This window comes from Amborella trichopoda, chromosome 10 (assembly GCF_054954075.1).
Source record: "Amborella trichopoda isolate Santa Cruz 75 chromosome 10, AtrichopodaSantaCruz75HAP2 v2.0, whole genome shotgun sequence".
NCBI classification, from domain to species: Eukaryota; Viridiplantae; Streptophyta; class Magnoliopsida; order Amborellales; family Amborellaceae; genus Amborella; species Amborella trichopoda.
The window spans coordinates 8,853,134-8,871,016 of NC_142345.1; the positions used below are offsets into that span (position 1 = coordinate 8,853,134).

The following is a 17,883-nucleotide window of genomic DNA, read 5'->3' on the forward strand; positions in this document are numbered from 1 at the left end:
TTATAGTCACTTTGCAATTAAATTGTTTCTTTGGTCCCTTAAGTAAAAGGTACTTTTTTTGATAAAAAATATTATCGCCTTTTTCTAAAAACCCCCTACCCCCCTCCCCCCCCCACTCAAATCATTATTTTTCCATGTCCGACACAATATATATTGAAAATAATTTGATGACTACCATTTTTCATTTGAATCAAAATTTTACCTTTCCCTTTTACTCTCCTCTTTTATAAGTCTCAAAATGTTACATGCCTATGACTTAATTCATTGAACTCCACGTACAACTCCTTTTACAGCATGTGTGGTTTCTTACACCGGTGTCAAGGTACCAAGCATCCATTTGATTCTCATTAGTATCATTATAAGCTAATAACAAAGTTGGTTCTTCTTCATCATTTTTTTTCAACAAAATTAGTTTCAAATACAGCATTTTGAGGATGCTATCTACATTCAGAACTATAATGACCGTATTTTTGACAATTTTTAATAGTAGATTTTCATACCTTGAATGGTTATATGGCCTTGAAATATTACCTCTTCCTCGCCCTCTTTGATCTTTGAGCTTATGGGTTTTGGTATCTCACGCCTTCATTGTTAAAGTTGCCTCTTTCACAACCTTTCCTTCCATTGTCATAACCTCTTTGGCCTTCTTCATTTTCGTCTTTCAGTGTAAGCTTTGTTTGTAGTGCATATTCCAAAGTGTTTTGAATCCGCTTTTGTAATCTTTGTTCATGGGCTTGCAAGGAACCCATGAGTTTATCTATAGTAATAGACACTCGATCTTGATTATTCAATGGCTACAACAATGTGCTCATACTTATGATCAAGTGACTGTAGAATTTTCTACATAAACATTATTTATATTTTCTCCATTTATTCTCAATTGGTTTACAATTGAGAAGTATTACCAAATATTTTTGGATTCATTCATATGCAATGCTTCAAACTTGGCCAGTATTACGGAACCTTTCTGCTGCATGAAAGGTTAGTAGTCTAAAGGAGATTTATTAATCATGTAAGTTTCCAATCATTGAACTAGAAAGCATTGAAGAAGTCGAGAAAAAATAAGTTCTTTTTTTCGGGTAAGTAAAAAATAAGAAGTTTGGATAAAGGAAATGCAGGAAGAAATAAAAATGATTGAAAATAATCATGATTCGGAATTGGTAGATCGGGTTTAAGATCAATACATCATTAGAGTGAAGTGCATTTATAAGGAAATTTCAATCTAGATGGCCTAATTCAAACACATATGGCTAGGTTCATGTCTAAAGCAAATCCACAATATTCAGGTAATGACTTTTATGAAACTTTTTCCTTAATTACAAGAATAGAAACAATTAGAGCCCTGAGTATAGTGGTTGCACAAAAGTAGTAGTCATTATGTCAACTTGAGGTGAAATCAACATTTTAAAATGGAGTTTTAAATAAATAAATATATGTGGAACAACCATAAGGTTTTGTGGTAATAGAATGTAAATTGTACAAACTAGAAGACTCAAGGAGACAATTAATTCAACCCTTTCAATTATGAATTGAGAAAGCCAATGATGTCAAGGTTGATGTTCCACATAAAACTCACTCCCGAAACCACATACTCCCGAAACCACATAACTATGTCAATGTCACTAGTCCTTTTTTCTCTCTATTTCAACACAAAAGAGTGTAGAAACGAAAAGCAATCCACGAAAAACAAGAAAGAATAAACAAACACAAAAGAAAGAGACAATCAACCGCAACACAAAGATATACGTGGTTCGGCAACGTGACTACATCCACTGGAGATTATAGCTTCTTTACCGGCAATAGAGAATATGGTTACAACACTCTCTCTTCCTCTCGCCTCCCTATTTTTTTATCTAATTACAAAGAGATCTGCATTTTTCCCTTAACCCCGAACTTTTTGGATGAACCCCCAATCGCAACGATGTATATCGAGTCCCAGATAAATGGTACAAATTACCAAAATACCCTTGTACAGATATATATCAAGTCCCAGATATATCGAATCCCATGTACGGATATATTTGAATTTTTTCCTCAGGGGCTGTCGCCCACGAACCCTCACAGGGGTCGAGTCCATCAAGTCAACTTGTCAGGACGACTCCTCCGGGCCTTCGGCCCTTCGAGCTTTTAACGGCCCTCCGGAGTCGTCTTTTTTACTCCACCTTGGTAGATCTATTTCCTCATAATACAAGACATCAATCCTCAACAAAGAGAAATACTGAGAAGATATCGTGCTTGTTCAGGGCTTTCTCTCTCTTACTTCTTTCATCAAGTTGATATCTCTATCTCTTTGCTTCCTTCTTATATCAAGAGTACTTGTGTCTTTGTTGGTTTCCTTTTTTTCTTGAAGATGATATTTCTATCTCTTGACTTCATTTTCTTCGAGAGGACATTTCTATATCTTGGTTTCGTTCTCTCTTCAAGAGTATTTTTGTCTTTCTTAGCTTCCTTTTTTAAGGAGAATCTTTCTCGCTCGGCTTGAGATAATTTCTCTCTTGATTTCCTTCATCAAGAAGCACTTTGTTTCTTTGTTTCTAATATGGTTACTAACTGCCTTATATAGGCTTTCTTGAACTCCTAGCTTGATCCCCAAGCAATCCAACATGTCCTACTCTTTGCTAACTTAGTAATGAGAAGATATTGATTCCTAAATGACTATGATTTATAAACTCACAATATAGTAAACAATACCTATCAAGTCCCTACAAAATAGGAATAAGCGTAATTATCTGTATCCTTCTTTTCTTCAAGTTGATCTTCATTTAGGAAACGACCTTTCTTAGGGTATGGTCATATGAATAGAATGAAGTGTGACCACACCAATGGAGAGAGAGAGAGCTTTGGATTTCTGATTGGCTTAAGATGAGGTTGAGTTTGTAGACACCCCACTTTGAATTTAGCATTTTTTCTCATATGTCCACATCTTAAAACCTTTAAAAATGCCTTAGGAGTACTTAGTTAACCCCTAGAGGGCTTTGATGACACACTATCATAGAGATATCCCAATAATAGGGCTTTGATGACATGATTCATATTGTTTAAAGCCCAATTGACCTACACAACATGAGGTGTTTGACAGCCATAAATTTGAAATTTTGAATTAGAGATAAGGGACAAGGCTTAAACAAGCCTCTAAAATGTAGAATTAAGAACGTGAGTCCTAAACTCCGAAACCTTATTTTTATTAGCACCTTAAAGACTTATTTTAAGCCAAGGTTCAATCTTGGTCAATTCTAAAGACAAGGAAGAGGACAGACAATGTAAATGCAACCACAGTCTAGATACTGACGAAGCTCTAGCCTTCGGGCAGATAAGCCTCCATCTTCTAAACTACCTTTAAGCACTTTAGTTAAGCATCTATCTATTTGCATTTACTGTTATTTTGCATATTGGCTATGGTGGCCTTGTCGATGATCTAAGGGAAGATCCAATCAGCCCCTAGATCATAATTTGATTGATCCCCACGACTCATATACTTTTTTAATTTAAATAGTTTTAGGTGTCCGATTAGGGAGATTTTCATTTAGAAATCTCTCAAATTTGCACTGTAAATATAACTTCATAAGAGTACTATTCTTAAACTCACTTAACTGAATTCTTTTAGTATATAAGAGCCAAGAGGACACTTTTTAGGAAAACTAGAATATTTGTGCCTTTTCTTGGAGTTAGAAACATAAAGGTTCTTTTTAAGATAAACATTTTTTAATATCGTCATCATTATCATTATCATCATCGTCATGATCATCATCATCATCATCATCATTATTATCATTATCATTATCATTATCCAAGCCTTAATCCAACTATTTGAGATCGACTACATGAATCAAGTTACACCATTCCACTCTATAAAAAGACCATACCTTCACTCAAACCATGTCCTTTTGGGTCTTCCCTTCCCCTTTTAGAGCCTTTCACTTGAACCAAATCATCCCTTCTAACAGGTATTGTTCTAGGTCGATGATACCCATGGCCTAACCACCTAAGTCTTTTTTCTCTCATTTTATTGCCCATTGGAGCCACTCCTAAGTTCTGTCGGATGTATTAATTTCAAAATCTATCATTTTGTGTCTCACCACTCATCCAACTCAACATCTTCATCTTTGGTCTGTGCTACGCTTATCTTGAGGATAGATTGTTTCTTGAACACCCAATATTCTATTCCATAAAGCATGATGATCTTACAATTGTCCTTTTGATCTTCACCTTTAGTTATATTAATATGCAACGATCGCATAAATTTTAGAAGCACATTTCTACTTCACACACCAAACTCTAATCCTATGTGCAACATCTTCCGTAATCTCTCAATTCTCATGGATTATCGACCCAAGATATTGACAGTAATCTCTTTTAGGTACTTCTTGGTCATCATTCTGAACTAATTATTCGTTTCTTCCCTTATTATTAATGAACTTGCATTCTATAAACTTTTTCTTTTTCCGGCTAATTTTAAAACATTTAGATTCTAGAGCATTCTGTCAAAGTTCTAACTTTGCGGTGACCCCTTTTCTAATACCATCCATCAAAGCTATGTCATCTATAAACAACATACACAATAGTAGCTCATCATGTTGATGCTTGGTTAACTGTTCCATAACCAAAACAAATAGTTATAGGCTAGGCACTAACCCTTGATGTTGGCCTACTATCACTGAAAATTCATTTCTCTTTAATAGTTGTCTTTATACTAATTAGTGCTCCCTCGTACATATTTCTCACCACATCAATATATCTTGCAGAGACTTCTTTGTTTACCAACACCTCTCAAATTAACTCTCTAGGTATTCTATCATATACTTTCTCTATATCAATAAAGACCATATAGAGGTTTTTTCTCTTTTCCCTAAACTTCTCAATCAATTGTCTAAGTAAGAAAATAATATCAACTATTACCTCCTTACAATAAAATCAAATTGATACACTATTAAATGTCATAATCGCTGCTCAATTTTGATTTCTCAATAGTTTGTACAATTTTAATTTCTCGATAGTTTATACAATTTTGTATGTCTCATTTGATCTTGTAAATAGGTACTACAATACTTTTTCTCTATTTATCTGATGTTTTCTTTGCTCTCAAAATCTTGATAAACAATTTGCTCTACAAGCACTTCCAATATAAACACTTTTTAGTATAAATATAAAAAAATTATTTTAGTTAGAAACCTAAATATGGCTCTAACTTTCTTCTTTTCTCTCTTTTTTTTTCTATATTAATTTGCTCTCTAGGCTGGTGAGAAGGATTGGATCAGAGCCTTTGATGATGTGTTGTGTTGGTTTCTTTCAGGAAAATTTACTACAAATTCCCAAGCAATAAACTAGTTAATATTTTTCTCCTTTATTTTGATTTTTTACAAATTTTAAGAAATAAATTACTGAAATTTTACTTATATTTTGTGATTTGGCATCAATAAGATTTAAAAAAAGGTACTAGACTAATTCATATAGTAAGACTTTTTTAATAAATAAGTTTAAATACTCAAATTTTAGAAGTATTTTGATAAGTGAAGAAATGTTACATAATTAAAATTGAGATTGTAAACTATAAAACAATTTTCTTCTAGAATAAGGATGTCACAATCACTCTAAACTCATCAGATGGTAAAACATAAAGCTTAAGATATGTTGAAAAGAACGAGAAATTTTATTATAGGGTCGGCTGCAAGAATCTTGGTCCATCGTTTTGCACTAATAAGGCTCATACTCTCAATAAGGCTATAAGCCCCAATATTTTTTCTCATTACTTTCAACCATGTCTTTTTGGCCCTTTCCCTTTCCCTTTTTTAAACTTGCACTTGCACTAACTCTCACCTTTTAATAGGTGTTGTATTGAGCAATGTTGGAAAAATCAAACCGAACCGGTTAACCAGACATTGGCTTGGAAGCAGTTCAACTGGCCTATCCAGTAAACCAGCTGAATCAACTATTCCACCCTGGCAAGCCCCGGGTGGTCAAAAAAGTGTTAAAAAATAAAATTGATAAAAAAATCCAATAAGATATAAAAAATTCAATAAAATATGAAAAGCATATTTAAAGAATAATCAAACAAAACACATACAAATGAAGTTGAAAATTAATGAAAAAATGAATTTTAAAGAATCGATTATGCTTAGGTGTAATTTTGAAATTTTTCAAAAGGATGGGAAAATATAAAAAAAAAGATTAATGAGAAAAACAATTTCCATTCTTTGTCATATTGATGAAAAACATTAAAAAATACATTACAAACAAAATATTTTATTTTTTGGGATTTTATATAATTTTTTTAGAAATACCTTGCCGATTACTAAAACTAGCCCAAACCAGAACCGATCAGTTCTGATCTAACTGGGCGGTTACCGTTTAGATGACCTGATTTATCCGTCAATGGTACTAGGTCTACACTGCACATGGCAAGCCCACTAAAGTCTACTTTCTTTTATCTTATTGCTCATTAAAGCCACTCTTAAGTTCTCGGGATTATAATCATTTCAGATTCTATCTCTTCTTGTCTTGCCACTTATCCATCTCGCCATCGTCATCTTAGCTACACTCGTCCTATGGTATGTTGTTTCTTCACCGCCCAACAATCTGCTTCATAAAGAAAAACTGGCCTTACAATTGTCCTATAGAACTTTCCCTTCAACTTCATTAGTATGCAGCAATCACATAAAATTTGAATCACACATCTCCACGTCACTCACCTAACTCTAAATCTATGTGTGACACCTTCTTCAATCTCTCCATTTTCCTAAATATCGACTCAAATTATCGAAAGTGAGCTCCTTTTGGTTTTATAGATTATCAATCTTAACTGCTTTCTCATATTTACTCTTGTTATTACTAAACCTGCAGTCTGTATACTTTGTTTAAGTTTGGCTAATTTTAAAATCTTTAGATTTTAGAGCATCCCTCCAAAGTTCTTTGTGATGACATTGCTTTGAGTCTCATCACAATGTTGTTCGTGAACAACATATACCACGATACCTCATATTTTAAGTACCTAGTTAAGTCATATATAATTAAGACAAAAAGATATGGGCTCAACTCAGACCTTGATATGAGCCTATTGTCACTCAACTCATGTGTCTAAAGTAGTTGGTCGCACACTAGTTAGAGCTCCCACCAAGTTAATATAATATCTAAAAACTCTTTTTTTTTTCAATATCCACCAAATTAAATCTCAAGATACTCTATTGAGCTTTATCTAGATCAATAAAAACCATGTGGAGGTCTTTTCCCTTCCCACTAAACTTCTCAATTAGTTGCCTCAGTAGGAAAATAGCCTCAATTGTTGACCTCCCAGTATAAAACTGAATTGGCTTTCTGATTCACTCGTTTCATATCTTAGTTGTCTCTCAATCACTCTCTCTGACTGCTTCATAGTGTGACTCATAAGTTTGATTCATCGATAATTTACATAATTCTTTATGTCTCATTTGTTCTTGTAAACAGGTACCACAATGCTTTTCCTCTATTTGTCTTGCATTTTCTTGTTCTCATCACCTTGTTGAATAGCTTGGTCAACCAGTCAATGTCAGTCTCCCCTATGCACTTCCATACTTCTATCGAGATACCAATCTAGAGACTTTCATATCTTTATCCTATTCAAAGCTTCTTTTACTTCTAATATCCTAATCCTATGAATGTATCTATGACCTTCACTCTCATTTATGTCAATAGTTCCTTCTGCCAATGCGGTCCCATTGTGTTCATCATTTAATAATTTTTAATATAAACTCTTCATCTTAAGTTGACCTCTTCATCATTTACAAAGACTATTTAATCATCACTCTTAATGCATTTAATATGGTCTAGATCTCTATACTTTTTCTCTTTCAGTTTTATTAATTTAAAGACATATTTTTTATCTTTTTTTCTTGATCCCAGTTTACTACATAGATTATTATACGTCTTAAGTTTAACCTTACTTACTATTTGATTAACATTTTTCTTCATATTTTTATATTATTCTAAGTTTTGATCATTTTTGTTACATTGACAAGTTTTATAACATAATAGTTTTTCACTAATGATTTTCTGAACCTCATCACTCCACTACCATGTTTCTTTATTGAAATTTCTTTTTGCTCTAGTTTCTTCAAGAACTTCTTTGCCACTTTCTTAATGCAGTCATCCATCTCATTCCACATAACATTGACGTCATGTTCAAATTTCTATTTCCTTTCTTTAACTAGTTTGTCCTTAAATAAGTTTATTTTCTCATTCGTTTTTATTACATTGGCAAGTCTTGTAACATGATTGTTTTTCACTAAAGGATTTCTGAAACTCATGACTCCGCTACCATGTTCCCTTATTGGAATCTATTTTTCCTCTAGTTTCTCCAAGAACTTCTTTTGCCACTTTCTTACTGCAGTCAAGCATCTCATTCCACATACCTCTGACCTCATATTCAGAGTTCTATTTACTTTCTTTAATTAATTTATCTTTAAATAAGCCTATTTTCTCATTTTCAAATTTATACCACTTAGTTGTTGGGCACCTATTAATTCCACCCATTCTCTTCTATCTTTGTATAAATATTACTATAACCAGTAGCCTATGTAATGTGGTCAAACTCTGTCCTTGGATAATTTATAGCCTTTACATGATAGCCGATCTACCTTTTTAACTAGGAAGAAGTCTATCTTGGTTTTGAATTATCCACTTTTATAAGTTATTAAATGTCCATCTCGCTTTTTTAAATAAGTGGTACTATTGTTAGGTCGTAGGCCATAGCAAAATCTTGAATAGCCTCACCCATCTCATTTCTTTCACCAAACTCGTACATATACCCCTTCATATCCTCAAGTATCTACTATTGTTCCCTGCATGACCATTTAAGTCCCCTTTTAAATAGGTCATAGCTCCACTTAGTATATATATATTGGACTGGTCTATTTATGTCCTCTCAAAATTGTCTATTAATTCTATTCTCTAGTCTTACTCGTAGTGCATAAGCACTAATTATGTTAATTATCTCTTCTTTTAATATAAATTTTAATCAATAGGAGCTTATCACCTTCTTTCTACTATTATATGCCTACACTAGTTCTTATTATTCTTTCCTATATATTAACGTTTATTCCCATGTAGTTCTTTAGTTTTTTTCCCCTTTCTACTTAGAAAAGCTATGTTTACTCTCATTTATCTTAATGTATCCACTAACTCCGTACTCTTATCTATAAGCTCTCCTACATTCCATGTGGATAGCCGAACCCTATCTTATTGGATAGGCTTCTTTAGTTGCACTCGTCTAAAATGCCTTGGAAGCCATTGCCTATTTTTCATCATAATCGGGCGGCAAGGTTTCTGACTCCATTCTCGAATCCCCACTTACATACCACTTTTTAATTACCCAAAAAAAACTACCATTGCCTATTTTTCACCACGACAGGGGCAGTACAATACATTACTTCTAGGGAATACCATAGCTAACTCTTGCTCATTTCTCATTGTAGCCAGTTTCTAGTTCATCGTATCGCATACGGAGAATGCTCTAGTATAAGCAAATAACATAGATTTAGGATTTATAGGATTTATCAAATATTTTTATAAAATTTTATATTGGTTGCTTACTTAATACAAGTCACCTCATTTACCCTTGCTTTCGACATGCAAAGGAAAAATTGATGGTCGTCACCATTCTTAAACCATGAATTTTGACATTTATAAATTTCTCTTATACCAAATAAAGATATCCTCCGCCGATACCCTTTTTACCTCATGTTGACTAGGAGAAACTCTTTATGTCAAATTTTACGTAAAAAAATGAAAAAGATGAGATGAGGGGATTAAGGGGTCCATTGAGTGTTTTAGGGAACATTTTTATTGAAAGAGAAAAACTGGGAGCGGCTATCACAAAATAGTTTGAAAATCGGGGGTACATAGGATATTTTTCTATCTAAAATTGTAATTTTTAGTAAGGGCATGCTTCATCTGGCGCCTTTGGGATGGAAGACACTAGGGTAGGATTTTACCGAAGGGACTTAATGTGCCATATGCCCCCGAAGGAGCACATAGTATTTTGGTCAAGATATTAGTTTGATCCCCGTTCCTTGCTAGCTCCTCGTTTTGGGGACCGGCTTCCTCTCCCTCTTTCTTATCGCGCATGTGAGGTGGCTGGGGTTTCCACCTCTCCTTATCTCTGTGCCCTTTAAGGATACAACCAGATGGCCCTGTATGCTCTCTCTCGCTCTACAGCTTCAACGGGCAGATGGAGAGATTTTTTTTTGGCCGACTGTGCAGAGGGCGATCTGTATCAGCTCTCTTTTCTCCCTTGTGGAGAGAGAGAGAGAGAGAGTTAGGTTTGGATTTGATAAGTTCGAATTTTGCAGGGTTCTGTTCTATATGAAGTGTCGTTTAGGTAAAAAGGATTTCATTTTTGTGAAATTTGTAATCCGTGGTAGTTTAGTAGTTTTTAGTTTTACAATTTATTCAGAAGTGAAGGAAACTGACTGGGAACCGCATGTTGTGAATCATTCGGTATAATTAACGATTAAAAGAAGGAATCGTTTGTAGAAATGTTGCATGTGTTCAAATTTCGTAGAATTTAGTTATGACTTTAAATTGTTTTTTTTTTAAATGATTTGGTGATGATGCATGGCCTTGCCAAAATGAATTGCTTGGTACATTGATTTATTTTTCCGGTCCTTTTTATGCCAATGGTATGCGGAAATTGCCATTAACGAGGGCTTCTCTTACCAACTGACGAGCAAGTGTTAGCTCTTTCCTCCTTGATGTATATTTTGTTACCATTGATGTTTTTCTTAGAGAATAAATTTGCGTGAACTGATTCATGGCACAAATCGTTCTGTAAATTACTAGCTGCCATGATGAGTAAATATCACTTCACTGTAAATTTTATTTTTCGTAGTTCTGTGGTATTTTCTTCGTCTATACATGGTCTTTTAATAGCTTGCATTATCTTTTGGCCTCAATTCGTGCAGCATTATCTTTTAATAGCTTGCATTATCACTTCACTGTAAATTTTATTTTTCGCAGTTCTGTGGTATTTTCTTCGTCTATACATGGTCTTTTAATACCTTGCATCATCATTTGGCCTCAATTCGTGCAGCATGGTGAAGACATTAGAGAGGTACCAAAAATGCAACTATGGAGCATTAGAAACTAATGTACCGACCAGGGAGACACAGGTACCTTTGGTTGCTCTTTGGCCATTGGATGTTATGCTATTCCTCATCGATAGCGATGTTCCTTTTACCCTACTGGTGTTGTGAAACTTTTTTGTGGAGTTATTGGGATTGATATGTCATTTTGGTTTTTAGAATGTATAAGCCGTCTTTGATTCACTTTTTTTTTTAGTCTATTTGTTCTTTCTATAATACTTGATGGTTTAGTATTGATTGGGTCTAGTACTTGGTTGTAGGAATTATATACTTAGGGATGGTTTTCTGGCTTCTATTCCGAAACCTCATTTCATGGATGATTTCTTTATAATACTGACATTCCCTTGTTCTTTCTTATCTTTCTAAGCACTACATTCCCATGCACCAGCTTTGGTTGTATCTCCTACTCCCACTTCTACTCCCGCTCCATGCATCCTTATATTTGTGCGAATGGGTCTGAGCCCTCTAGGGTCTTCAAAAATAGTTGTGAACTGATGAGAGCCAATGAAAAGGCAGCTAAATCGGTAATGTGTTGTATTTGAGAATTGTAACTTTTCAAGTAATTAGGAAATTTGAATTATTGAAAAAAAAAATTAATTAGGCTATTTGATAATAATGTACTAGGAAATGACAATGAAATATGCTCTGGGAATTTCCAATGGCAGTGATGTAGTGCCCGACTAATCCAGCTGCGGAAGGTTGAATCATTGCATGTTTTTCCTCAATAACAGACAAACAAGTCTAAAATCTATTCGGAAGAAAGTTGTGTGAGTAAAAGTGATGCAGATAAAGATTAGGAAAAAAAATCAAATTTTTACTGTTATTATTTTTTAAAATTTTTCTTAGAAATAGGAAGTGCCCTTGGATAATTTAGGTTAGGTGGAAGGGTTTTTGCTGCATGATTTTTAGTTACTAAATAGAGTGTGGCGTGAGTTTCTTTTAGAATAGGTATATCTTTTATTTGATGTGAGGTTTATAAGTTTATCTTGTATTAATGTGGGAATGGGGTTTTGAAGCTTATCTTGTATTAAGTTAGATATGTGGGTTTAGATTTTACTTTGCAGTTATCTTATGGAAAAGTGTAACAAGTAATGAGGGACATTAAGGCGGGTGGGGTGTGAGAGAGAAGAAAGTGAGAGAAAATAGGGAAGAGATATACGTGGTATGTGAAAGAGATAAGGAGATTTTTGAGATTATTTTTTATGAGTTTTTTTTATTTGTTTTTTTGTTTTTTAAGGGAAGAAGTCCTTCATTGCAACAGAGCAGTGAATGAGATTGATTGAGTAAAATTTGGTCTTGTAAAAAGATCGTTTTTGGGGTGGATTCCCTTGCAGATCCTGAGAGAGGGTATATTCTCTTGTTGGGGGTGGATTTCTTTGCAGAGCCTGAGAGAGAGTATATTCTCTCGACTTTTTTTTATTTTTATTTTTATTATTCCGGTTTAGTTTTTTCTCCCTGCATCAAAAAGCTTGCCAGAAATCACAATCAAAGACACTCAACATACTCATTATTGTGTCTTGTCTGTTCCAGGACCAGATCCAAGCTATACAAAATTATAGAAGACTAAATTTTCATAGAAAGAAGTAGGTTGTGCTGGGGAAGGGAGGAGAACTCGTGTATTTAATTCCGCTATGCCAGTGGTTTAGAGCTTTTTGAAACCTTGTTAGAGATTTTCAAAACTTGTATCGGACACTATGTCGCACCCTGCCTGAGTTAATATACACAAATTAATAATTTAAAAGGCAATTATCATTCCAAAATCTATTTGCAACCATAAAATGATGTTCCCTATTATGAATCAACTTTCTGAAAGATGAGGCAATGACATGATTTCTTGCTGTTTAGTTTATGCAATGCATCATGCAATAATAATTTGATTGTCGTCTCAAGTTTCTCTGGTAGAGCGGTCTAATTCTAAGTAAAATCATGCGTAGAAGTCGAAGAAACTGCTCATACTTCCTGGATATGTAAATCATCATGCAGAGTTGCAGACTATGTCAAATTAGACCAAAATTTACTGGATATGTTCTGATTGCCCTAATGCTTTCTCCGATGGCTTATGCGGTGCTGGAGTCTAGAGAAACAAAAATGAAACCTATAGCTTCCAGCAAATGATCAGAACATACTCCTTAAATTAGATAGGTTCTATTGGCTTTTCCTTGTTTCCCCAAAAGTTATGCTGGCTGTAAGTTAGTCTTCCTAAAGAATATGCTTTTACATTGCTAGTCTAATCAATCTTCGTCGTCAAATGGTGTGGCTGTTCATTTGCAAACTTTTCAACTTAACTCAGGATTATAAATATATCTTTCAGGGGAAAGATCATGAAAATTATGAAGAACATTTTGGTTTTATCCATGATAAACTGCTTGAAATATCACATCATTTTGTTTAGCTACTTTGATATATATAATATTGAAGTATCATTAGTGATAGTTCCCCCTGCTTTTAAATTTTTTGTTCTATGATTTTCTTAGAATGTATTTATGCACACCCATATACTTTTTGGATATTCCTTCATTCATAGCAACAAATGAAAAATCCTAAGCCATGCAGAAGTTGACTGTGTTTCTTCCTTGTTTCTGTGTGTTTTGTTGATAAGAAACCCTCATGTTTTTGCTCTTATTCTGGTGGGAACCATAGGTTGTCCTCATCATTTACATAAATCATTGTAAATGATATGATAATTTTAGAGAGATCCTGCAGAAAAGACTCACTCTTTGATGGAACTTTAACAGAGCAGCTATCAAGAATATTTAAAGCTGAAAGCGAGGGTGGAGTCTCTACAACGATCCCAGAGGTAAAGACACGAAACTAATTTGCATAAAATGTTTCTTCTATATTATTTCATACTATTTATTTATGCATTATTGGATCATTGGACCTGTAGGAACCTTCTTGGTGAAGACTTGGGCCCCTTAAGTTCAAAAGAGCTTGAACAACTTGAGCAGCAACTGGAGATGTCTTTGAAGCAGATAAGGTCTACTAAGGTAATGCAACCAACAAAACCACAAAACTTATCTGGGCATTATCTCATAGTGAAATAGTACTCTTAGTGTCTTGAGTAAATACCTAGAAGTGCACTCAAGAAGTGTGAGGGAATGGTCACTTTTAAGTGTGAGGAACATAACGCCTCAGCTGTGGTAAACGTTGTTTTAGTAATCTATTTTCTGGCCTATGCAATGTAGTGAACATAATTTTTGGGTGGAGCAGGTCTCTTGACTTCATATGTTTCATTGTTGGCCTGAACCACAAAATGAAGACGCATGCCCATTGCTATTGAATATCTATAATAGCAGTAAAAAACTTCAAGCCTCGAGTTTGAAGTTCTCCTATATGAAAGGCTTCATGGCAGCCTAGAGAGTATTTACCATGAGCTGAAGAAATTCCAGTATGAAACAATGGGAAACAGTAGTTGCTTCCAGGGCTTCTGAGATGACACTGAGAGCAGCTGAATACTACTGATAGTGGTGAAGAAATTGCAATGTCATTCTTAAAATTCTTGATTCTTTCAAAGATATTGTTTTATCCATAATTAAGTTATTTGACGTAACTTCCTTGGCTTCCTAATCCAGTAATCCATTTAACTCGTTAGACAAGGTTCTGCTTTTATGGATGTTGATAGATAAAAATTCTGATGCTCTAAACAGGGTAGAAATTTCTTATCAAACATCACAAAGTATGTATTCTATATGGATTTTTTAATTACTTGAAATATTAAGACTATGTTTTATGCTTTGAAATGCCTCCACTCAGCAGGACCACTTTTTGATTTATTTTTGTACCAAAGTACACAGAATTTAAATACGAGGACTACTTTTAGTTGAGCACCTCATCTGTTACTTGACCTCTCTCAAGAAACACCAAACTTATCTAAGGCATTGGCAACCTTATTAGCCTATTCACGAATTAGATTTTCTGTTGTAGATGTATAACTTTGTTTTCTTTATTTACATGTTCTGCCTTGGGGTCTCATATGTTACTGAAACCTAGGTGGGTTTCGTTTCTTTAGAGTGTTTTTATCAGACGCAAGTGCACCAATCACATTGTAACCTGTGTTCTTCATTTCATTTAGTGATTAGAGGGATATGCAGTGTACCATGTGTTTAATTTTAAATGCATTGTGCTCTGTCAATTTGAATTTGTATGAAACTTGTATTTTGGCGTCGTAGTTTTGGAGCTTTTTTTTTTTTGTTGAAAGTTAGTTTTGGAGTTTATTAAAAAATTCAATTGGGACAGATCACCTTGGAAGCCTTATAGTTCTCTGCCGTAAATAAATATTTAACCAATTTGAATGTTCCAAAAGAAAAATCATCTGCTTTAATATCTTCCTTAATCCTTTGAAGGCTACATATATTGCAAAAACTTTAATGGCTACTTATGAGATTGAAATGAAATTGCAACATTCATGTAAAACAAGTTTACTATACTTGCAGGTCTAAGATCTTCTGTTGAACAATATTCCATTCTGAGCATTAGACCCTAGTGATGTGCACTTGGCAAGGGCACTAGTCGTTATCCATTTAGATTGTTGTACACTTGTCTTCTTCGGTCTTATCATCCTCGGAAACCTCTACCTTTCTCCTATTAAGTTTAAGCAATATTTATTTTGTTAAAAAGCATTCAACTATATTTCTTCTGCAAGTATTTGTGGTGGGGATTCTATCCCTCTTATACCTTTTGTTTTTAGGGTATCTTTTGTTTGTAGGGTAGAGCAATTCCTATTGGAACGAATATCCAACTCTCTTTACTTCTGGTTAGTTCCATAATGAAACTAAAAATAGGCTAGAGAAATGGAGAATACCTTCTTTTCTTTTTCTTGTATACGCACAAGCCAGTGACTAATTTAGACTTTAGAATATACACAGGAAATAATTAGTAGGAGAGACTGTTATTTTCTATTTCTTTTGGTCTCTTAATGCTATATGGCTTTCTTACTGCATCCTTGTTTTCCTTGCAGACACAATGCATGTTTGATCAACTTGCTGACCTTAGGAGGAGGGTAATGTGCCCCAAATTTTACTGTGTTGGCACTTATTATTCTTTATGTTGTCCTTTTCAATTTCTTGGTTCCTGTGCAGGAACTAGCTCTCCAAGAGACCAACAAAGCTTTGAAACGTAAGGTATGAAGTAACCTATCTTATGTTGACGTCTTCTGTTACAAGTTCTTCTGTTTTCTCTTTTTTCATTCCTTCTCATATGGATAACTTTTGTCACATATGCCTGCTTTTAGAGGTAAGAATATGCACCCAAAAGTGTGTTCTTAGTGTAACTAACTGAATGGGATAAAAGGGGAGGATTACTAAAATCAGTATGCATTCAGTGAACTGCACTTCCAAATACATTGTGGGCTTTCGTTTTTGAATTTGAAATATCTCAACTGAAAAAAGTATCAGTTATTTAATGTCTTTTCTATATTTATGAGTTACTTTTTACCCAATATTTCATAATAGGACAGCATTACATGTAAGCTTCCTGAAGATTCAACAGGCCAACCATTGAGGCAGTTGCTTTTAAGTTATTTTATTATTGGGCATAGTTTTGTTTGATGGAAAAAGTTTGAACCTAATGTACATTTTCATGGTAGTGGCCATTGATTAACCTCCACCTATGTCTTCAAGTGACCTGCAAAATTCCCTGGCAAATTTTCATGAACAGGCTGGTAGTTAACGAATGATATTTACATCTTGTGAACACAGTGAGAACTAGGTTGAGAGTTGGCCCGATCAAAATTTTAAAACTTAGAACTCCATTGACTTTGTCAAATGAACTGGTACTTTCAAATTTTCAAATGCTCAATAGTGTTGATTAAGAAACTTTTTCTCCTTATTCGAAATTCCAAGATGCTAATTTGGGTTCTCAGAGATTCCCAGAGTCTTTAGTTTTGTTCGTTTTCTTTCATATGATTAGTATTTTGCAATGAAATAGTAAATGATGAGCCGTTTCATCTCTGGCAGTTGGAGGGAGCAAGCGCTTCAAACCCCCCACAACTTGCATGGGAAAACAATGGACAGAACATTCATTATAATCGCCAACCAGCTCATACTGAAGGCTTCTTCCATCCCCTGGAATGTGATTCGACATTGCAAATTGGGTAAATCATAGATATAACATGCAGGAGAGAGAGAGAATAAGAGAGACCGAGAGAGAATTGGTTTTCCTTACGTTGTTTGCATGTCTTTCATTATCCAGATACCATCCATCGTGCCCTGATCAGATGCCTGTGGCCGCACCTGTGCAGAATGTCAATGCATTTCTCCCTGGTTGGTTAGTATGAAGTATTAGCGAGTTTCCTTTTCTTGAAGTTTTTAGTACTGAATCTATGTAAATCATAAAATGGCCAATGGCTTGCCAGATGTTTTCTATCTCCTCTAGGTCTTATTTCTCTAAGGTCGGACTGAGGCATGCCTTGTAACTATATGTTTGGGAAAACAATAAGTAATTATTGTCTTATTCAAAAGATGGCAAGTGATATGCTGAAACTGTGGTGACTGAACTGTATTTCTTATGTACTTTTTACTTCAAAATATTCAATGTCCATTTAGAGAAGTATTAAATTATTATGTTGCTATTATGTTTCAGAGATAAAAGCCTTATTTATATCAGGACACTGTTTATTGGGTCGGTTGATTCATATGTAGACATGCGCCCTCTGCATGATTTATTTTTTAGATAGATTTTGAACCCCATTTTTTAGGAATATATAATCTCTAGCATGGCGATCATTAATCTGTAAAAAAAATTAAATTAAATTAAATTGAAAATGACATTTTGT

General features: G+C 34.3%; 1 protein-coding gene across 4 annotated transcripts in view; it reads left to right on the forward strand.

The window, feature by feature from the left end:
• The window catches only part of SEP2 (K-box region and MADS-box transcription factor family protein), a 31,196-nt gene extending 13,628 nt beyond the window's left edge, over positions 1-17,568 (forward strand). Inside the window, exons 1-8 of one of the 4 annotated variants that reach the window (XM_088848567.1) lie at positions 9,933-10,348; positions 10,987-11,138; positions 13,847-13,908; positions 13,999-14,098; positions 16,069-16,110; positions 16,190-16,231; positions 17,066-17,202; positions 17,301-17,568. In XM_088848567.1, the coding sequence (XP_088704693.1) occupies positions 11,061-11,138; positions 13,847-13,908; positions 13,999-14,098; positions 16,069-16,110; positions 16,190-16,231; positions 17,066-17,202; positions 17,301-17,385 (546 nt within the window). In that variant the 5' untranslated portion in view covers positions 9,933-10,348; positions 10,987-11,060 and the 3' untranslated portion in view covers positions 17,386-17,568. 4 annotated transcript variants of the gene reach the window in all.
• The last annotated feature ends 315 nt before the right edge of the window (positions 17,569-17,883 follow it).